The 22,276-nt window shown below is 39.1% G+C and overlaps 3 protein-coding genes across 4 annotated transcripts in view; 2 read left to right on the plus strand and 1 right to left on the minus strand.

Annotated features, from left to right (window-relative positions):
- The first annotated feature begins 140 nt into the window (after positions 1-140).
- On the plus strand, positions 141-4,536 carry gpsm3 (G protein signaling modulator 3). Its single transcript, XM_084727647.1, has 5 exons — positions 141-553; positions 996-1,541; positions 1,824-1,995; positions 3,112-3,365; positions 3,867-4,536. Exons 2-5 carry the CDS (start codon positions 1,011-1,013, stop codon positions 4,005-4,007), a joined length of 1,098 nt encoding a protein of 365 aa, XP_084583773.1. The 5' UTR covers positions 141-553; positions 996-1,010; the 3' UTR covers positions 4,008-4,536.
- Positions 4,537-6,607: 2,071 nt separating this feature from the next.
- dnase2 (deoxyribonuclease II, lysosomal) lies at positions 6,608-17,243 on the plus strand. The gene is made up of 7 exons (XM_084727649.1): positions 6,608-6,953; positions 9,376-9,473; positions 9,616-9,787; positions 11,167-11,269; positions 11,534-11,698; positions 15,503-15,721; positions 16,728-17,243. Exons 1-7 carry the CDS (start codon positions 6,861-6,863, stop codon positions 17,093-17,095), a joined length of 1,218 nt encoding a protein of 405 aa, XP_084583775.1. The 5' UTR covers positions 6,608-6,860; the 3' UTR covers positions 17,096-17,243.
- Positions 17,244-21,102: 3,859 nt separating this feature from the next.
- The window catches only part of rgl2 (ral guanine nucleotide dissociation stimulator-like 2), a 42,137-nt gene continuing 40,963 nt past the window's right edge, over positions 21,103-22,276 (minus strand). For both annotated transcript variants that reach the window (XM_084727650.1, XM_084727651.1), the window contains one exon: positions 21,103-22,267. In XM_084727650.1, coding sequence (XP_084583776.1) covers positions 22,086-22,267 — 182 coding nt within the window. In that variant the 3' untranslated portion in view covers positions 21,103-22,085. The remainder of the gene's footprint in view (positions 22,268-22,276) is intronic.

Raw genomic sequence — 22,276 nt, forward strand, 5'->3', positions numbered from 1 at the left:
ATAATCTCACTTAGACAGCTTTTAGCACTTGTCTGACTCTACTTCTCTTTTTAGCAGCAAGTCAACAGGATGTGTGCCAAAACCACAGCAGTGTCAGAAGAACTGTGCGCCTGTTTCAACATGTTGCAGTTGAGTCTGTCACAGTCAAATGAGCTGCAGTTAAAGCAGCAGCAGCTTTGACAGATTTTAAGTTTATCTCAAATTATGAAAACCTTTTCTTGGGACCATATCAGCTAGACTAAGCAAAATGCATGGCGGGAGTTTCTTCTGCTTTTGACAGTATTTCATAATAGCCTGACTTGTCAGATGTGGGCCAAATAAATAGGGGTGGGCTGTGGTAAGAGGAACAGGAAGAGAGGAGACGAGAGAAAGAAGGTAGAAAGACAGACAGAAAGGGCGAGAGCTTGTCACGTCGGCATGTGAAACTCTTCACATTGGGGTTTTTTCTCTTCATAAAGATATTGACAAGACAAGTGACAAGTTAAAAATGCTGTGCTCCCTCTGTGGTGACTTCAAGAGATGATGTTTTGAAGAGAAGTTCAGAAAGTTAAAGGTAAGAATGGAATTACTTAATTCATATTTACTGTGTGGTAATCAAGTTAACCTTTGGGGCAAAATTCATGTTTGTCAAGAATTACAGTGAAACTTTGGCAAAATATACAACTAAACTCATCAATCAGCAACAACAAGGTAATATCTCTAACGATCATGTTGTCACACACCTTTGCTGTCATACAGCTGACTGAAATGTATGACTTAAAGTTGGATTTTAAGATAAAACATCTGTAGCAAACACGCGAGAACCTGTCAAACTGGTTTCACATACATTTCTTGGCGAGAGAGAAACACAGCTGCTCTATAGCAGCCCTCATGTCTATTCCAAGAAACGTCAGGGTTGATACATGTCATGTTTTCTGAGTATCTTTCTCACAATGGGACCCTCAGAGTCTTTGACCTAAGATCTTTGACCTAACCCCTGTTTCTGTGTATCTTAGTCAACAGTGAGATTAATGGACTGCACTGGGATCAAAGTCGAAATGGCTGAAGGGGGGCTGCTGGAACCTCTCGTCATCACCGAAGAGGGAGACGTAGCTGAGGGTGCCACTGAAACAGAGGCAGCGAGCGGTTCAGTTCTCATCGCACAGAGCAGCAGCGGAGAGGCAGCGCTGAAAAGGGAAGAGGAACACACAGGAAAGGACAACAATGAAGACGATGTAGTGGCTGAAATGTGTTTAGAGGATCAGAGCTTGGAAAAACAACAAACCCACGCAGGGGGCGACCAGATTGGAGAGGAGGAGGACAAGCGACAAGGTGATAAACCAGAGGAAACTGAGAACATGAATGATGGACAAAACAGAGGTGATAATGAGTGTGAAGGGCAGACACATGAAGTGACGAGGATTCATGAAAAACCTGACAAGCCCAGTGACACAGAGGATGAAAAAGTTACACAAAATGATCCTCAGGTGGACTTAGAGAGTTTAAATTCCTCTGAACAGCAACCTGAAGGGACAACAAGCCGAGAAGAGGATCCAAAAAAGGTTTGTGGGCTGTTCTCATTTTACTCTAACTCAGTGAAAAGGTCATGCAGTGAACAAAGTGTTTGTAGTGTTCTCGACTTAACCAACCAGCCTCCCTGCGCTATGAGAACAACAATCTCGTGGTGGAAAAACAGCAGGTATCATTTTGTTTCAGAGCATGTGGGAGTACGTAGGAGTCAAGTGAATTCTTATGCTGTGCCAACAAAACACTCTGTGCCACTTACAGAGAAACCTTTCTCCCTCCCTCTTTCTTTTTTCTGCCACCTACCCTCGTGTTCTCAGGCTCACCGGTTAACTCCTGACTTCCCGGAGGCGCTGTACGAGCTGCTCTGCACCCTCCAGGAGGGCAGACGGCTCAATGACCAGCGCTGCTCCTTCAGGCTGGAGCTGGAGAGTGGCGTCAGGAGGAGGAGGTGCCACTCTGAGCCAAACACCAACAGGCCAGTCAACAGAGGTGGGAGTGCTTTGAGGAGCTATACTTTGTTTTACAGAGGTTAAAGAGATAATCTGGATTATTTGATGTAGTGTTGGTGTGTTACCTACATTAGATGGCGGTCGACACGCCCCCAGTTTGGAGAAGCAGCAGGAGTGCCTGTGTAGGAATCTAAGCAATGTGCTGTTGTGGGTGACAAAATGGAGTTTAGTCATTTAAATAAACGTCTACCTAAAAAAAGAATCAGTATTAGTATATGCTATATTTGGAATATTTTCACCACTTTTTCCCTGCCGTCAGACAGCCTTTTCTGAAGGGAAACCACCGTTATACAAGCCAAATATCACCATCTCCAAACCAACCAAACTCCACTTGTGAAATCAGCCATTTTACCTCGCTGAACACAGGAGTTGCTGATCTACCGCTGACTCACTTGGTTAGTTAGGTTTAGTTACTGTGTGATGCTGATGAATCAGATTTTTCCTTTTAAAGCACAGAAGTCACACAACAACACAAACAAACAAAGAGACTGAGGCAGCAGTGGGCCAGCAAGTCGTGTGTTCTGCAAGGTAAAATTACTGATTTTGCCCATGGAGTTTGGTCGCTTTGGAGAGAGCAATATTTTGCTTATATAACGGTGATTTTCTGTCAGAAAAGGCTGTTTGACACAAGCTAAAGCTGTGAAAATATTCCACACATAAACTGATATCAACTTTTTTTTAAGTTGACCGTTTTTAAGTAGTTAAAATACCTTTTGTCGTTGAACCTGTCCACAGCAGCACATTTCCTAGCTTCCGTGCTGGTGCCCCTCCATCCTAACTGGTAACTGCTAACATGCTAACCACCATCTGCTGTAACTGACTATAGATAAGTACCACATACAATCCCACTTCAAATAACCCAAGCTATCCCTTTAAGTGATGAAACTGATGCAGCTGTTGCATTTGCTTCCATGTAATGATGCTGACTCATGTCGATCAAACTGAAACAACATGAAACTACCCGTACCAATGCGTGACTCAAGAATGTTTTTAAACCAGCGCAACGTGCATGTTTCCACTTCTTTCCTTGACCACTGACCACTTAAAGTCTCCTGCATTCTGACCATCAAAGCTCTTTTCTCTCATTTCTCCACAGTCGTCTTTTCCTCCATGACTTCACTGCAGAAAGAGGAGTTTTTTGAGCTGGTGGCCACCGCTCAAGCTCGCCGGCTCGATGACCAGAGAGCACAGCTCGAGAGGTCTCCACCGGCAAAACCAAAAGCCAGAAGTTTCAGAGGCAGCATAAAACAACTCTCTTTTGTGAAAAAGCCTGCACCAGTTCCTGCACCAGCTGCTGCGCCGGTTCCTGTGCCCAAAGAGGATTTGTATAATATGATTCTCACAACGCAAGTAAGCAAGCTTGTTTTGTTTAGATGCTTTTATCATGATCGAAGTGTGCAGTTACAGCAGAAAACGTCCTGCAAACCCCCAGGATCTTATTCAATTTAATAGTTATTTATTTTTTATTGGATTAGAGATCCATGTATCCATCAACCATTTTCTTGTTTCTTATACATTTATTAAACATTTATTAAACATTACAGATGTTCTGAAAACTTTAAATTAAAAATAGAGGAATATACAAACAGATGACCAATTTCAAGATGCTATATGTAAATCACAACAGTTTAACTTTAAGCTAGTCATTTAAATTAAACAATCAGTGATAAATAAATAAGGAAAAGGGCAGGCGCTATGAAGAATATTCTCAAATCTCTCTCATTTTTTACCCATATACCTGCATCTATCGTGTACCACACCTCGTACAGAACATTTTTACCTAAAATGTCAGAATTATTTTTCATAACATAATTTCAGGCACTAATTTTTCCACTTACCCTGCACCCACAGGCCCAGGGCAGGCTGGAGGACCAGCGCAGCAGGGCTCCAGGCCCCATGGACGACGAGGACTTCTTCTCCCTGCTCCTGAGGGTCCAGGGGGGACGCATGGACGAGCAGAGGACTGAACTACCGTGCATGCTGCAAACCTGATATGGAAAACAAAACAAAACAAAAAAAAAACTGTGGGGCTTCAGTGAGAGCCGTCCAGTAGCATTTTCAGCCTGATTTCCTGTTTTGCTTTTTGTTTTTTTTTAAAGGAATTGCTATCCCTCTTGATAGTGTTAGTGTCAGTGTTAAAGCTGTTGAGATTGCAGCAAAAACGCTAATGTCTGAGCAATAGAGATTGTAATGTGACTTGAGGGATGCTCCTGGTGAGATTGAGAAGTTTACTGCCAGTTAGGTACTTTTTTTTCTTTCCTAGTAAACAGGATCAGTAGATATGATCTTATCTCATCTAATTTTGTATTCTTTTGAGTGTTTCCTATGAGTGGTTGAATGATTCTGCGTGTGCTTAATGTGGAGGAGGCAGTCTACTGGTCTCTTTTGTTTCTCCTTATTTGTGCAGTAGACATTAAACACACCAGAGATGGTGGTGAGGAGATTACAGCTCCAAGGTCAAACAGTGCTTGACTGTATATGGATAATTCTCCGTCAGAAAATAAACAACATGTGTATCTGAGCAGTTTGCACTTGCCCATTTATTCCATTTGTCCAAGACGTTGTCAGGAGAAATAAGATTCAACACACGCTCTAATGAGGATGTCATTAATGAGTGTGTCGTCTTTCATTTTATTTTCATCGATTTATTTTTGCATATCAAACACACAGTAGCCTGAAATCGCAGGTGTTTTAGCAGTGACACTAACAAGGAGGTGTAAAACGTGTTCTGTTATCTTCATCGTTAATCATCATTCCCTCACTAGGTCACATTCCCACAAACTTGTGATAGCGTCTAATCTTTTTTTTACAACATCCCGTTGCACATAAATCAAAACATTCACAAAGAAAAAAGATGATGTAGTGATGTCCCATTTAGGGAACAAATGAGACAAAGATAAAGGCCTTAATTTTTCACAGAACAAATGGACTGAAACTGGGTGTTATCTCCAAGTTCCTGAATTTTGATTTACATTACTGAGTTATTTTTTATTGAAGGTCACCTCACCGCAAAGGCAAAAAGGAGATTTACACATTTAATGTGTGTGTTTTAAATAGTATTAACTGTGAAGTTCAATGTCAATAACACCACTTTACAGTGTTTACTGCTATTAGAACATCTACTTGTTTCTGAAGGCCTAATATACTTGCAGAAATGTTGCATGTAATAATCCAGGGCCACACGTGTCACCGGCCAGATGGGGCCTCCTCGAAACCTGTGACCTTTGGTGTTTAGTCCACTTAGTACAGAGCGAAGCTTGCTGAGGAAGTCCTGGTCGATCTGCACAAGTGAGGTTAGAGGTGACGAGAGGATGCTGTGTCACTTCCTCAGACAGAGCACAACTATGTGATGTGTGATAACAACACTTTGAACAAGAGAGCTACTTTAAAAGAAGTACGCACTGTAAGACATGTAAGAGAGCCAAGTGTTACCTATTCTATTGCACTGTTATTGATTAATAAAAAGAGATAGAAAGGAAGGTCAATTAATTCATTAAAAAGTTGAGATTTCAAAAGTAAAGTCAGAATATATCTCCAGATTCTTGATAAAACAACCATTATTCTGTCACATGACCTGCTCTTCTCGGCCTCTGCTCCAAATCAGTCAGTCGAGTTATAAACAGACAGATAAACATTTCAAACAAAAAGATGATGAACAGAGGAAGAAAAGAAATGCATGTAACAAACAAAAAAAGAAACCACAGTTTTTTAGCAAAATTGTGAAAGACTCAAACAGGAAGAAACTACAGCAACAGGCCAGCTGACCAGATTCAAGTTCCACTTTTAAGATCTGTGCAATACGTTTTTACACAGGGGTTGGGTCTGTTTTAAATCTCTGGTATGATTTCGGCTTTCTTTCAGAGACCAGCAGGCCAACATTTACCGTTATTATTTTCATTTTAGATGCCTGATCAAGAGTTTCATTTATAGTCGTGTTTGGGTATTTTACTGTAACAGATTTTGGAGAGTTAAAGTCTGTAAAACCTTCAGTTAAACCTGCACTGTAGTCTGGAGGTTTACTGTGAAGATATTTTATTTGTCTAATGTGGAATTGTGTATTGATTGTGGGTTTTTTCATATGGAGTGTATTCTCTCCATATACCAGCGCTAAAGATGAATTTCTATTTTGTGTGAATTTAATTTTAATTTGGACAATAAAGTAATCTGAATCTGAATATATAGGGGCTAAAACACTGAATATGTCACATATATTGGGGGTGAAAATGGTCAAATATGAAATTATTTAAATATATAATTTATTTTTTAAATGTATAAATAGTTGTAGGTATTCAACATTGATACAGGTACCCCCCGAAAAACTAAAATCTTGAAATTTAAATGGTTAATGAAAACATTCAGGACTTTAAATATGTTATATTATATTATATTATATTATATTATATTATATTATATTATATTATATTATATTTTTAGGAACTGGCTAGTGATATAATAGAGCTATCCTGCCCCTAAAGATCACGTATTGATTTTTAAATGGTTAATGACAACATTTAGGATTTATTTATTTATTTATTTATTCATTTATGTATTTATTTTTACATTTTATTTTATTTAACTGTAAACCTTTTTTTTGCAGCCCCGCCCCTCCTAACGTCACCAACCACGTGACTAAAACCTAGGAAGTTACGGAGAATTTAAAACTGACTTGAACCATATTTTTGCGTGTCGTTTTCCCACATTTAGCCTTAAAGTAAAAGAATCGTATGTATTTTTATTGTTATGATTTTCCTGTCGGTGTCAGCTGCCTCTGAACGGTTTGATGACGTCGCTGTCTGTCCCAGGTGTTGTAGTCCCAGAGCAAAATAAGGATGTAGTTCAGTGAAAATGAAACTCGTTCGGGATTGGGAACTACAGTCGGTTCTATATAAGTTCTATGTTCATGCTGCGAACAAGAGAAGAACATACATGAGAAGAGACGTGAGTACGAGTGGTGACATTAAAACCAACGTGTTGTTTCAGTGACTTTAACGTGTGTTTGTGTTTAATAACAGTTAGCAACAAGCTCAGTGTTTACAAATACATGTGATTTATATTGTCACGTGAAATACAGTCATAGATTTAAGTGAGTCAAGTTTGTGTTCAGATGTATTAACGTCTTCTTCTGGTTTTTAGAGCTTGTTAAGTCTGGAGCGTATTTTACCTCATTACTATGTTGTTGTTGTTGTTGTTGTTGTTGTTGTTTCTTTTTTCACTAATGTCACAAGACGCTGCTCCTGATCCCAGTGTTACAAATAACCTTTAATTTTTTAACACATTTCTTTGTGCACCATTGAGACTGTAAGAGAATCTATAACGTTAATAATGATAACAAACTTTATTTATGTAGGACAGATTTGAGGTATTTTAACTTTTCTTTAATAACATTATTTTCATTTTCTTCTCTCTTATACATTTCAGCAGGAACCTTTTTACTAAACTACTATTTAACGTAATAGATACAAATTATAGCAAGAAAAAAGATAACATGGTTAATTATTTTATTATTTTTCTTTCATTTTATAAAATCACTGTTACTGACTGCTGTTGTTTGCTTTGCAATTATACGTACATAATTCAAACATTCAGTCAAAGACAATTTATTCATACCAATTTTTGGCACATGCTTAAAGTCACAGCTGGCTGCTTTAGTTTTATTTTATTAAAGAAGAAAAGCAGAAGCACTTTAAGTTAAAAGGGAAAACTAATTTTATATGAAGAAAAAATGCTGTGCACATCAGATTTAGTTTTAAATAAAGAACTTTTTTCATGTCATCATTTTCTTTTTTTTTATTAGGCAATAAATACTGTACTATTGGTATTATAGTACCTTGAGCTTTTGGTGTCATTAATACTTTTATTTTTGGTACTTCTAAGCTATTACAAGGAACTTTCATACTGTGTTGATTTTGGAGGACCCTGTGGACAAAAGTGGTATTGTTTCCTCCATTATTACCATAAAATGTAACATCAAAAGTAAAATTATCTAAAGAAAAATGTACTCCTGCTTTCTTTTATAACTGGCTACTGTACTACTCCCTGTAACTGTGCCTGAGAGAACGTGAACATGGGCTCATTTCATCTGATTTGAAGGACAGTCTGACCTGCTGGCAGACACAGAATAAATATATGGAAATAGCTGATCTTCTTGCTGATAGTCTTGTTTGCTGATGTAGGATAGACGTCAGCATTAAAATGAGACTGTTACATAACCAGTTAAAAACTCTGTGTAGATGTATAAGTACATTTTGCTGCTCGTACTTTTGTCCCTCTACTCCTGTAAAATTGTGAAAGCAGGACTTTTACTTGTAACACAGTATAGGTACTTTTTTCCAAAGTCTCTTCTTCTTCTGCCTTTAGAGTGGAGGAGATGGCTCAAAACTCAAAATTAAGTTTTAGTTTAATTTATTTTAGTCATCAGTGGTGAAAAAACCCATTTAGTAAAAGTCGTAACAGCAATGTAGAGTAGAAGATACTACAGTAAGGAGGACCACATGTATTGTTTAGGCCTAGTTACAAATTATGTTGCATAATATCTTTTCAGAGTTGTGTAAATGTTACCTTCCTCTTCTCTATACATTATGGTATGCACAAAAGCCTCAGTTCCCTATGCAGTGTGTGTGTGTGTGAAAAGACTGGTTCACATTTTTTAGGCCTATCTTAAAACAATACTCGCACATCAATGTGTACATTGGCATCGGCAGCATTACTGATTGCTGCACTTGTTCCTTTTGTCAACACTGAGCCTTAAATTTCAGCCGACACCATGAGGCTATTAGCCTCAGCTGAAATTTATAATACACAGAACAGGGATCCAAATCACCTGCATTCAAATCGATTCAGGAAGGAGTCTCTTTGCAGACAGTGTGAATAAGAGGCTGAATTACAGCCACCGTTTCAATGTCAGTATTTTTCTTTCCTTTAATTTACCAATGTCCCAAATACCCTTGTAACTGTTAAGGATGCATTGGCTGATACTGACAGCCGATAATTACCCACTTCTCACGGCCAGAACTGATAAGATCATTTCACATTTTTGTGTTTTAAAAGGACGTTCATATAACCTGCAGTTTATGTACACCTGAGGGTATGAAAGGCTCAGAAGTAGTGAGAAAAGATCTAACCAACATCACTATAACAACAAAAACAAAGTAGATAGAAATACAAAGTAGATTATAAAAACAACTTTGGCTTTTATAGAGCATAAATAGAGATCTAGGTGATTGGTATCAGCTATAATTTCATCATCAGAATAATAAATGATAATTTAAATTTGCCCCAGTATTAATCATATATCCCTAGTATTTGTAAGAAAAACGTATTTACCTGTAATGATTAATTTAAGTCTGTCTCTTTGTCTCAGATGCTTCTGTTCCTGTCCCTGCTGATCTTCTCTGGGCCACTAGGGGGCGACACCTCCCCAATCAGCTGCTACAACGACAAGGGAGATGCTGTTGATTGGTAATTCAGTCCCTTAGCAGGCTTTAAAAAAATCCACTGAATGGTGACACCCGATTAGAATCATAACTAGAAAGTTCAGCAATGATTTGCGAGTCAGTTTAGTGTCAAACTGTTTCATTTCTATTCATTTTCTCATTGTCAGGTTCTACATATACAAGCTGCCTAAAGAGGAGCACAGAAGATCTTCCCAGCAGGGTGATCTGTATTTGCTGCTGGAAAAGGGGAGTGAAGGATGGACTGATGGGAAGGGGACAGTGAACGACACCACAGGAGCTCTGGGCAGGACGGTCGGACAGCTGTACTCACAAAGAAAGGTCTCGTCTAATTGTCCGTAACTGAAACTATAATTATAAGGGCTGATTCCAGTACTAATACCAGTAGCCTTAAAGTGACCCTGATACCAGTGGAGGACTTCATTCAGTACCTTTGTTCGTTTGAGCTGATTGGCTGCAAGCAAAACCATATAAATAGTATTTTTTTGTATAGATCTGGGTACCAAAGTGATTGAAAGCAGATATAATTTGACTGGAGAAGTTTTGATGCTACTCAGTATCAGTTTATTTCAATCAATACCCTAAAGGTGTTGAGCACCAATACACAGCATTAATAATTACCGAGTCTAAATATTGTGAATTTAGTTTCCTTTTAATGAAAGTTGTGGTTTATTCTCAAGAAAATGACTCATGTGAAAGTCAGAGTACTTCTGCGTGTGACTCAGTGTTCATGCATTTAATGGATCCATGTGAATTCAGTCAGGGCTTCACTTTTCATCTGTCATATCTCTAAAATCCAAATGATGTCCCGGGAAAAATACTGATTTATCCTGTTGTGTGTTAAACTGACAGAAATCTTTATATGTGATGGAGTTTATAAACGGACTGCAACTAATGATTATAGTCCAAACATTTTAAACTTTTTTTCAAATCTTTCCTTTAATGATTATTGTCATTATTGATCAATCTGTTGATCATTTTCTCCAATAATTGACAAGCTGACATAAAATGTCAGAAAATGTCAATTAGTGTTTCCGCAGAGCTCAAGATGACGTCCGAAAATGTCTTGTTATGTCCACAACCCAAAGATCTTCAATTTGCTGTTGAAAAAGAGTAAAACACCAGAAAATCTTCACATCTGAGAAGCTAAAATCAGAGAATTTTGACTTTTTTCTTATTTATTTGAATCCTCATTAGCTTTTACCAGAATGTTTGTAATCCATCCTGACAAATTCATACTATTTTCTCCAGTGTCCACAATGTAACAAGACTATATTTTAAGTATCAGGAGTAAGAACTTCTTCTTCCAGACATCAGCAGATGTTATTTATTTTTGCCTGTTTCTGCTTTTTTTTCCACGCTGCACTTTCGCAGACTTCTCATTTTACAGACACACTCACTGAATACAGTGATAAGTCTTTTTAGAAAAAAGTGTCTCTGCTATAACCTCCTGACATTAGATTAAAAAAAAAGAAACTGAGAATGAGAACTGAAATTTACTTGTTCATTTATATGCAGGAGCAGCTGTGTGAAAAATGATCCAGTGGTTTCAGCAGCGTATATTTCTGTGTACCTCAGCTTATTGATAGTGTGCTGTTTTATTTTGTTTTTCAGCTGAAGCATGTGACCGTGTTTTTTATGTTTGGTATGTGTTCAAGTGTTATGGTTGTTAATTTAAATTTAAAATATCCCCTTCACAGAGCACAGAAGTAGCGTACATCCTTTACAATGATCAGAGGCCACCCGCGTACGTCGGTGACAGATGGGTCGACAACAGTGGAAGCAGCAGGGGGCACACAAAAGGTGAACACAGTCCACAGTCCATCTCTAATACCTGCATGGCTCAGATAGGCTGCAAGAGATGATGGCTTTATACTAAAAATCAGCAAATATGGGCAAATGCATGAGCTACATTAAAGCAAAAATGTCAAATCAGCTGCGACGCTGTATATAATTAAGGATTTCTTAATCGAACATCAGTACACACCTTTTATTTTTGACTCATGAACTACATCCACATTTCCGTCTACTTACTTTGCTGATGATTTCACTGTCTCTGTCCCGCAGGTGTTGTCCTTCTGGATAAAAATCAGGGCTTCTGGTTGGTGCACAGCACCCCTCACTTCCCCCCCGTACGACAGGCAGGAGAGTTTTCTTACCCCAGCAGCGGCCTCAACAACGGACAAAACTTTATCTGCGTCACCTACCCGCTCGACCGCTTCCAGACCATCGGTGAGACCTCAGTCCTGCCGTGTGGCAGAGAGGCTGCAAAAATGCAGTTAACACTTTACAGTGATGTTTAAATGGATGGTGGTATTAGATTATAATAACAGCTAATGAGGATTCATACTCTGCCTTCTGTCTGCTATTATATTCTAAATAAATATGCTTTAATTAAAAAGCAAACACTTATATCTTCTTATATCTATATTGGTGGAAACTGTCAGTTTTTGCACAATATATTAAACACTTGTAACCTCGAAAAAACTAAGATTACAGGATGACAAGTAAGAGTAGGCTGATAGATTGAGTACTGATATATTAGGGCTCTTTTCATACAAATTATCACATCAACCAATCATGTAATCCCCTGCCAGTACAGGGGAGGCGTTTTTCTGTGAAAAGTCTAGTAAAGAGATAATCGAGACATATATCTACCAGTTTCACTGCTATTGACTGGTGTGTCAGTCTGCCTTAAAGAGCTGCTCTGTAAAAATAAGCCTGGGTTACACCAATGATGATTCATTTTTAACCCCTATTAAATCATTGTTTTAAACTAGCTTAAAGATTAAACCTCTCTTAGATTAAATTTATTTCTGTTGCACTCAATCTTTAAACTCCCATTTAAACTGATCCAGTATTAACTTTAAACTTAGACTTCAGGAGGTTTAGCTTTTTAAATGTCTGCCTTTTTAAGATGGATTTTTTAAAATTATTAACAATGTAACATTTTGGAAAGTTACCAGGTTTTCCACCTCTGTTATATTCACTACGTCCCAACAGTCCTCACATTTATTATGATTTATTTCAAATTGAGTAAGTAAACATCTCCATATTGATTAAACTCTATTTAATTTCCATTTACGTCACTTAACTTGAATTTACTAAAGAGAGATTAGTTTTAAATTGTGCAGTAGAGCTCTGCCTAATTTCAAATCTGGATTTACTCATTTTAAAGCAGGTTTTGATAAACTGTGATTAGAATTAATCTACCATTTAATTAATCTTAGTTGGTGCGACCCAGAGTTAGTTACTGATGAGGGAGTTAATGCTGTTTTTTAAGTCTTTCTCGAGAATATTAGAATTCATTTGAAATCCTAAATATTTTCATTTTATTAACACCTAAGATTTTATTGAGTGTGAAAGAAATACCTGCCTTTGTCAAAAATAACTTGACTTATTTAAGACGTTGAATCAGGACAAGCAGGATGTTGGTTGGTGAAGGTGGTAAATTCTTTCTTATTGGGTCTCTGTCCTGCTGAAAGGGATTTCTTCTGTCTTTATTGTCTTGTCGTCACCCAGTACTTAATAATCCAGTCAGGTATTTACACAACAACAACAATCCCAGTCCAAGATAATCAGCGTAAACAGGTGTCATCACCGTGTCACCGCGCTGCCTGTGCAGTTACCTGGCAGACCCGGCAGTTGGCACAGTTGCTATGGCAGTGCCTGGGGTAATGTAATTAGATTGAGGTATGTTACCATAGAGATATCAGCCCTCACACTGCGGCATGCATTCGCTCCATCAGACTCCTGCCTCTCCAGCTGGGATGTAGAGAGTGTGACAGTGTCCGCGGTGACGTGGACACGCAGCACATAAATGTTTTGTCAAACAGCAGAAGGTGATCGCAGCCTCGTCACGTTTCATTTTCGAGCACCTCGCAGCATGAATTTGCACATTAATGAAGGGAAACTGATATTTGACAGAGTTCATAATATATCCAATATGTTGTCAGAAATATTTGCTTGCTTATGTCCTAATTAGCCTAATTGCTGGCTTGATTAGCACTACTACTAATGTTAATTGTGTAGAGTTGGTGCTGAAGCTAAGTCAATTAATTGATTAGTCAGTTGATATAAAGTTAATCAACAACATTTTCTTTTTAAATTTAGCTTTTATTGATACTTCTAACAGTTCTAAACATATTAAACCAACAGATGAACTTGTAAACAAACATACAGACCCAAAAAATACATGTTTTGGAGGTACGTTTATTTATTAGTCCATCTGTTCTCTCAGTTTCATCATTTTAATCAGGTGTCCCTTCTGTAGTCTTTGTTGCTGTTTTGAGTCTGGACTAATGTCCATTTCTCCTGCTTTTCTTCTGTCTCTTTTCCTGCGATCTCAAACAATATGTCAGTTTTTCTCATTACATAGATTTCCTCTGATACCTCCTGGTTAGGTAAATACACTTTACCCCATTTCCTTTTGATGCCTTGTTGTTTACTAGATATTAACTTTGACCAGATTTCCATCCCTTATTCTTACATTCTCTTCATAAAATGAAAATTACACAGAGCTCATAGGGATATAATAACTAAGTATCTTTCACAAAGTTTAAAATGCAGTTTTTTTTTTTCCACACTGATATTTTGTGGCATTTCCAAAATATATGTGTCTTCTGCGTCTGTCACTCCACACCCCAAGAGTTGTGTTTAAATTTTTACCTTGACCCTGGGTGTGATTAAAAAGAAAACAGACAAAATCCCCCTCCTCTGACTTTTTTGTATTGCAAATATAAATCTAATATTTAAGCCTTTTTATGAAATTATTATAATTAGGATCACAGCATTTGCTTCCACAGCGGGGTCTGTTTGATTTCCTTCCTGTTGTAGTCCCTTAGTTGTACGTACCAATAGAATTCATGCTTTCTCAAATCATATTTATCTTTCATGGCTTGAAAACTCTCCAGCTCCCCATCCGTCTCCAAAGTGTTCCATGCTGTGATTCCCTTGGCTACCCACCGTTTTAATCCAACAATTTTAATGGCTGATTAAAAATGATTTATTATTAATAGACTTATTAAAGTCGACAGCCACATGAGCAGAATTCCTGTATGAAATTTTTTGTAAGCCGTCCAATAGTTGTTGAGACGATTCACTCAAAACTGAAATAAAAATGTCCTGGTGACGACGGATGAAAAGTCAGGAGGGTCACCAAAGTCTTCTGGGCATCATCACCACCTGTCCATCCCTGGTTATCACTTTCACAGTTCTTGAGATGTTTGACTCTGAACCACAGCTGAGTGTCAGACTGCGTCTCCAGGGACGTGCAGTTATCATGACGAACAGTCAGTTCCTGCTTCTCACACGCTTCTCTCTGTTTTATACGATTGTAAATTGAATATCTGTAGTTTCGAACAAAGCAAGCCATTTCAAGACATCGCCTCACTCCAGAGAAATCGTGATCGCTATTTTCCACCATTAACCAACTAAAAAGTAAACGATGAATCAGTTAAGTTAGTTAGTTAGTAGACAGTAAGCAGAAGTGCGTAATGTGTTGTAGTTATAATTAAATCACACAGTGTTAGACTGTAGTTACTGCCAGCAACAAATTGTGTTTGATTACAACTCACAGTGTAATTCACCTTTGTGCCAAAGAAGTTTTTGTTGTTTAGTAACATTTCTAGGAACATCTTTCCCCAGATTAGTGACCAAATTTAGAAAACGTTACATTAGGATTTTGCACAGTTTTTAAGTTTGCATGAGTTACTCTTTAACAGAAACATCTTTCTGGCACTGATGTTTCATGGCAAGACTCACACAGAGAGTAATCGATCACAGAATTTCTTTTTTTTTCTCACTTTTATGAACTCAGCAAGAGAGAATTCTGAGAAAGTCCATGTAGAAAGGTCTGAACACTGTATCTATAGTCATGTTATCCCTCTCTCATCTGTTGCTGTGCACATTTGCTGCAGTGTCTCTGCACCAGTGTCACCAACACAGTGCTATTCATTTACTGTACTTAACAAACAGAGTGATTCTGGAGTCCCGTTAGCGGCGTTTGCCTTAAATCTAATTTGTTTTGCACCGCAGGAGAGCAGCTTCAGATCAATCAGCCTGCTGTGTACGACTGCGACGTCCCGGAGTCCTTGGCGTCCCTGGTGCCCTCGCTGGGTGCTGTCTGCAAGAAAAAACATCTGTCTGGTCACATCTTTCCACATGTCAAGCCTGTGTCCAATCGCAGCGTGACTCTGACCTCGAAGGCCGGCACCGACTTCATCAGCTTCGCTAAAGGAGCCTCATTTCACAACGGTACGACTCTGGAGAAATAAAACCAGTTTAAAGTTTGTCTGAGCTTCACCTTGACTTTCTTTGCAGGTATAATGTGAGCATGACAAATTCTAATTTGTGATTATGATTTGCCCTCTGTAAGACCATATTATTTAAAGTGACAGTTCACCCCAAAATTAAAAATACATACCTTGCCTGTAGTCTTATTTATCCATCTAGATCAGGGGTGTCAAGCATATGGCCTGAGGGCCAAAACCAGCCCGCCAAAAGACTGGATGAAAATTGCAGTAAAATCCGCCTCCAATCATATTTTAAACAATATACAACTCTGAAAGAAGTAACAAATTGTGTTTTTTGCTAAATAAGTTCAGATACCTTGTTAAAATGCTTTACACAGAGCATTGAAGGATTAATGAATATGGAAATAGTCCTTGCTCTCTCCTCTACAACATCTGCAACATCTGTTGCCTCTCTCTGTGTCCGTCCTGGGAGAGGAATCCCTCCTCTCCTGTATAGCTCCTCTTCTCCCACTTTTTTCCCTTTTAAAAGAGTTTTTTGGAGGGGAGTTTTTCCTTACTCTAATCAAGGGTCTGTAGGACAGAGAGTGTTGTACACTGTACAGACTGTAAAACCCCCTGAGGAAAATTGTGATTTGCGATTTTTGGGCTGTACAAATAAAATTTGGCCTGACTTGAAATGAGTTTGACACCCCTGATCTAGATTGTTTCTGTGTGAGTTTTGGAGATGTGGGCTGAGATGTTTGTCCTCTCAGGAATATAATAGACATAAATGGCACTTGTCTTGTGTTCAAATCACCAAAAACCATACATTTGAAAAACGTAAAAGTAATGTCTCCTTTGGTCAGACATCTCTATGGTAGATATCTCCAAAACTCTGCAACTAACACTAAAACAGTCTAAAAAATTGCATCTTTGATTTGGGAACTGTAACTTTTAACGTAATGCAGACAGACGATAAAATACTAAAAAAAACATGTTCCCATCGTCCTCCCTCTCTGTCCCATTAGACCTGTACCACTCCTGGGTGGCCCCCACCCTCCAGTCAGACCTCCTCGTCCAGTTCTGGGTTCGCAGCAGGGGCATCCTTCCCTCTAACTGCTCGCAGGGCTGGAGCGTCCTGGACATCACGCTCATCAAGCCGGGGCAGTCGTTCACCTTCAAGAACACCTGTGACCACTCCAAGTGGGCCGTCAGCACCAAGCCGGCCGGGTCGGGGGTCGGAGGAGGCTGGGTGTGCGTGGGAGACATAAACCGGAACGAGGCGGAGGAGAAGCGTGGCGGCGGCACGGTGTGTCTGCGAGACCCCGTGGTGTGGAAGGCTTACCGGACGGCGGCACTGGAGTGTCAGGCTTGTAAAGGAGGATCCCAGTGTTGACAGAGGGGTCAGCTTTGCTTAAGGGCCATCATAAGGGACCTTATCAACCATAATCATTGTGAGATAATATCGAGAATGTTGATTTATGATGATTTATGATTTAAGATTTCTTTTAATGTCAGATCTAATTAAAATGACCAATGTTGAAGCGATAGTTAGGATTTTTTAATGTAGGACTTACCAGTAGTCAGTGTATTACCTACAGTAGATACAGCTAAGCAATGCACTGCTGTGGACAGGAACAGGAATAAAAGGTATATCAGCCACTTAAAAAAGCCAACCTTTAAAAAAATCTACATTAGTTTAAATGTATGTGTTCTTGAGAATATTTTCACTGCTTTACCTTGTCATTAACAGCCTTTTCTGACAGGAAACTGGTCTTTATATAGGCCAAACATCACTCACATTCTCCAAACCAACCAAACTTCATGGGTGAAATCAGCCATTTTACCTCTCAGAACACAGAAAGTTTCTGGTATATTCTTGCCTTGATTTGTTTGTTTGTTTGTGTTATTGTGTGACTTTGGTGCTTTAAAAGGATGGTTTGGATTCATCCAAGTCACACTATAACACAAACAAACTAACAGACTGAGGCAAAGGTAGACCACAGCTCCATTGTTCTATTTGATTATTGCTGATGCTGATTTCCCATCAGAAAAGGCTGTCTGACTGCAAAGTAAAGCAGTGAAAATATTCTAAATATTGTGTACACTTAAACTAATATTAACATATTTATTTATGTTGCTAAAATATCTTTTGTTGCTGACTGTGTCCACGGCCATTACATTTCTTAGCCTCTGTCCTGGTACTCCTTTCTTCTGAACTATCCCTTTAAGCACTTAAAATTGATATGATCTTTTCTATAATTGTGCACTTTTGTGACAGTTCCGAGAGCAAAGGGAAAAAAAATAGGAAATACAGAAATGAAGTGAAATCACCAAAACTTATCCAGCTTTTAGTGTGTTACTGTAGGACCCCATCGCTCACAGTAAGAAGCTGATTGAGAAGATATGTTTCGGGGCCTCTGAGGCACCAAAAACCATTTTACTTGTGCAGAATGATTATCGGCTGTTATCAAGGACTGTTAACATCCCTCTCTTCAAACTAAATGAATGCAGAACAATGCTGGAGGAGTAGAAGTAGTCAAATCTGACAGGAAGCAGAGGGCTTCATCGGAAATATGGTGTTCATTTTGAAAAACACAAAAGCCTTAAAGTACCACTTTAAATGAAAGCATTTGTTCAAGTGTCTTTATAACCACTGGGTGCTGCTTTAACTGAAACCGATGAGACGTCGCTGCAAACTGTATAAGCACTGCCTCGCTAACTGGGACTTTTTTCTGTTTAAATCAACATTTGTGGGTCTGTTCTGTGGCGAGCTTTATTGGTTGGAAACATAAAAAAATCAATTTTATCTTATTTTAAATGTATTAACATTAATGTAACATGTAACATTCAGCACACACACACATTTCAGACTACAGACACTGACAACATTCAGGTGTGAGGAATGCTTTAATACTTTGTTTCATGAATGTTTGGGTTATTAACTGGCTTCGTATGAGTGTCTATGAATTTAAAATGTGCTTTTCAGACAAATCCTGACACATTTTGATTTTATAGTTGTATCACATTTCCACATACATTCATTCTGACCTTGATTTTGCGTAAAAAGAAAGATGCTGGCTATCTTTAATCTGAATAAAAAAGAATGATATAGAGGTGTATTTTTTCTTGCTGATGAATGTTTCACCTTGCTCTGTTTACCTTATCCATGAGAAAAATAGAAATGTCAGTATTTGACATGAAGAGACGGCTTTAATTCTCTGTTATACTCAGCAGCATGAAAAATATCTGTCTGTTGAACTTGGAATATTTTACAGCACATCAGACAAGAGCAATGAAATTCATATAAAAGTAAATTTATTACCACAAAAATAGGACATCCTGTATGTAGTGCATAAATAGCTTTGATGTGAGACTTCACAGCACTGGAGGTGGCCGCGTTGCCTCTGTGTATACTGTATACATTCTAATGCAAACATGAGAAAGATGGGCATCCTGTGGAGAAAGGCACTAAAACAATCAGTAACATAGCGTAACGTCAACACACCATCGGAAGATTCCTCTCCCTGGTCCCGCTGCGCTCGCGCCTCAGCCAGTCAGGAGGCCTCACCAGCACCGAGCAGGTACAACCAGAGGTCACAAGAGTTCGTCAAAGTCTTTCAAACAGGTCGTGTGTTTTAAACCTACACCGAAGTTAACATGTTAAGTCATAACATTGGATTGGAGCTGAGGCTTTGTGCTGCAGGTAAACAGCAGTGAAGATGTGTCCTGCTGAGTTGCATAAAAATCTGCTTACATTAAGTTTAGCTTATGCTCTGTTGGAAAGTTCAGACCACTGGCTGTTAATAAAGACGGACGATGTGACAGCTCCCCAAAAGTGAAGCCAGAACACCTCGGTTGCCCCCTGGTGGCTGGTTGCAGTATCTGTCATAAACCATGCCCCCTACATGTTAGCAGATAGGACATGGGTCAAACTGAAACACCAAAATACAAATCAAATAAGTTTTTCCCCAAAGATGGTTTCTGCCATTATAGGTAGTTCTTATCAATCTGATGTATGTTCAGGTGTTCATTTTAAAGGTAAGTTTGGTTTTAATTTGTTGTTTGATGCAATAAGAAGGGTGTTTCAGGTCATGATGGACAGCTGAGCTCCGCTCACAGCTGAGTCAGCCAGCTGTATGAGTGGATACTGCTGTTCCAGCCCATGGATGTATTCAGGAGAACTGGACACAGCGTGAAAGACTGGCCTTTGTTCGTTCCTATAAAAGCTGCTCATTGGTGCATGAAGGAAACCTCAGAGTCAGAGCTTCTGCATAATACTTCCACTCTGTGCAGCCCACAGAGCAACTGCAACAGAGACTTCCTTTGGCCAGGCGGCTAACTTCCGGTTTAGCCCTCCCCTATTTCGAATGGGGATAAAATGATTTAGTCGTGCGGCTCTTTTAGACTCCTCAAATGTTGTCGGACCAAACTGATCTGCTCCTGATAGTGAAATTAGTTAATTTGCAGGGTTTGTGATGCTCAAAAAAATTTGAGCCTTTTTTACAGCCACTTCTACACAGTTTAATTTTTGGTAGTTCTTACCATGCTGATGTATGAATTAGTCATTTGATGCTAAAAAAAAAGGGGGTTTCAGGTAATGATTAACATCTGAACCCTGCTAGTGATTGAGTCAGCAGGTTGTGTGGGCGGGACCTCAGTTCTGCAGCTCCAACCCTGATCACTACAGCACAGACTGACGTCACCAGTGGAAGATGGCAGCGCAGGATTATCCTGGCTAAATTTTTGTACAGTAAGAGGAGGTGGAGACGCATCCATCTTTATATACAGTCGATGGTTCAGACCTGGAAAACCTTAAACCAAATAATGGTCTGGTTTTCTGTCTTCCTCATGGTTTTTGTTCTACATTGACAAACTGAAGCAAAGCCCTAGGCTTCGAAAGTGCTGCAAGGTGTTTTTAAAGCTGCAATAATCCATTTTTGGCCCCTTGGGGTCGGAAGAACTCCAAAACAAGCTGCATGACATTTTCCAGCCGTATAAAGCCGTTTTTGAGCTAACATGTTAGCAAACATACACATCAAGCTGAAGAGGAAGTATTTATCTGGAGTTTTTTTTTCTGTCCATCTAATGAAACAAGTGCTTATCAGTCTCATCTTAGGTTTAGTTTGGTTTCTAGCAACTCCTGAGAAAAATATCTGGCTCTTTAGATGTTTGACTTTTTCATCAGCTGATCGCTAACTTTGTGTGTCTGCTGGTTCGTGTTGGGCAGGTAGCACACAGCAGGTTTATCTGAGCTTTTTTGCTGAAAACAGCTGCTACTGGAAACAGATTTGATAACAGCTGTGAGAATAAAATCAATTTATAGGGCTTTGAAACCCAAACAAATCAGCTAAAACAAGCCAGAAAGCTCCACAGAGCTGCAGAGATGATCACTCTTTTAAGGTTCGTCACTACACGCCTCTTTCACAATATGAATAGTAATTTAATTCACTGTTAGTATAAAAATATTGATTAATGCAGCTTTAAGTTCATGCTGAAATGAATATCTGAATATTTGGAATAATTGCTCTCACTGTCTGTAGACACATGCTGGCCTGTTTAAAGTGGAAATCTTGCAGGTGTTTGATGCATCTGTCCGTGATGAATTAGTTACTGGACAATTCAGACACATGAGCCTACAGCTCCTTGCCAGTGTAAACACAATGTTGACATCAAACAGACGTACAAAATATATATATATATATATGTATATATAAATATATACAAAACATGTATTTGTCTCCAGTGTTTTGCTACAATAATCTTTTGGTCTTCCTTATGTGTGCTGTTTACCAGAACCAGATCTGAGAGGCTCTGTATATTTAGATTTCAGTATGCTTCTTCCCCAGAATTAGACTGTCCTAAATCCTTCATCATTGCACGTCAGGTCATCACAGAAGGTCTGACCAGTTTTTACATTTGGAAATGTCACTCATGACAGAGGCACACTGCAACAAGGGATTTCCTGGTAGCTCGCAGTTAAAACAGATTCTATTTGTTGAGTTGGAATGAAAAAAAATGCATCAAGTGCTACCTGACTTGGACTCGAGAGCCAGCACCAAAAGCAGTCAGTTAAAGGCTTCCTCTAGCTGTAAATTAGTAATGCATACTGTTTGGAAAAGAGGAAAACTGACAGTCAGCAGCAGACAGCTCTGGCGAAGACAGCAGGACAGCTGGAGGTCTGAAATGTCTGACAAACCTGCTATGGAGGACTTGGTCTTGGTGTTTTGGTGGAGTGAGTTTTATAGGAGCATGGGAGAAAGGCATATGTAGCTTTTTATTCTGCACAGAGAAGGCCACATGTACTGTTTGTGAGAGCTCGCCCCACGTTCACGGCAAGACTGCGGGAAAGATCCGTCACTGTGGACAAAGCTGAAAATCTGGTGTCAAAATAGAGTCCTGACCAGTCGCCTCCCCTTGGCCTTGATTCGAGGAAAAGTGGCGCTTGTCTCTGTGCTGATCGGCTGTGAGTCCATGGGAGTGTTCCCGCCTTTCCTTCTCAACAGGAAGTCAACACTAGATGATGTCATGGCGTAGAAGACGTTTCCTGTGGCAGGGATGACCAGTTCTGCGTTAA

This window comes from Lutjanus erythropterus, chromosome 9, assembly GCF_056507025.1.
Source record: "Lutjanus erythropterus isolate fLutEry1 chromosome 9, fLutEry1.hap2, whole genome shotgun sequence".
Taxonomy (NCBI): Eukaryota; Metazoa; Chordata; class Actinopteri; order Lutjaniformes; family Lutjanidae; genus Lutjanus; species Lutjanus erythropterus.

Coding starts and splice junctions, on each gene's coding strand:
- gpsm3 (XM_084727647.1), top strand. CDS start 1,011: ATGGACTGCACTGGGATCAAAGTCGAAATGGCTGAAGGGGGGCTGCTG. Junction 1,996..3,111: donor CAACAGGCCAGTCAACAGAG/GTGGGAGTGCTT, acceptor ATTTCTCCACAG/TCGTCTTTTCCTCCATGACT. Junction 3,366..3,866: donor ATATGATTCTCACAACGCAA/GTAAGCAAGCTT, acceptor CTGCACCCACAG/GCCCAGGGCAGGCTGGAGGA.
- dnase2 (XM_084727649.1), top strand. CDS start 6,861: ATGAAACTCGTTCGGGATTGGGAACTACAGTCGGTTCTATATAAGTTC. Junction 6,954..9,375: donor GAACATACATGAGAAGAGAC/GTGAGTACGAGT, acceptor TCTTTGTCTCAG/ATGCTTCTGTTCCTGTCCCT. Junction 15,722..16,727: donor AGGAGCCTCATTTCACAACG/GTACGACTCTGG, acceptor CTGTCCCATTAG/ACCTGTACCACTCCTGGGTG.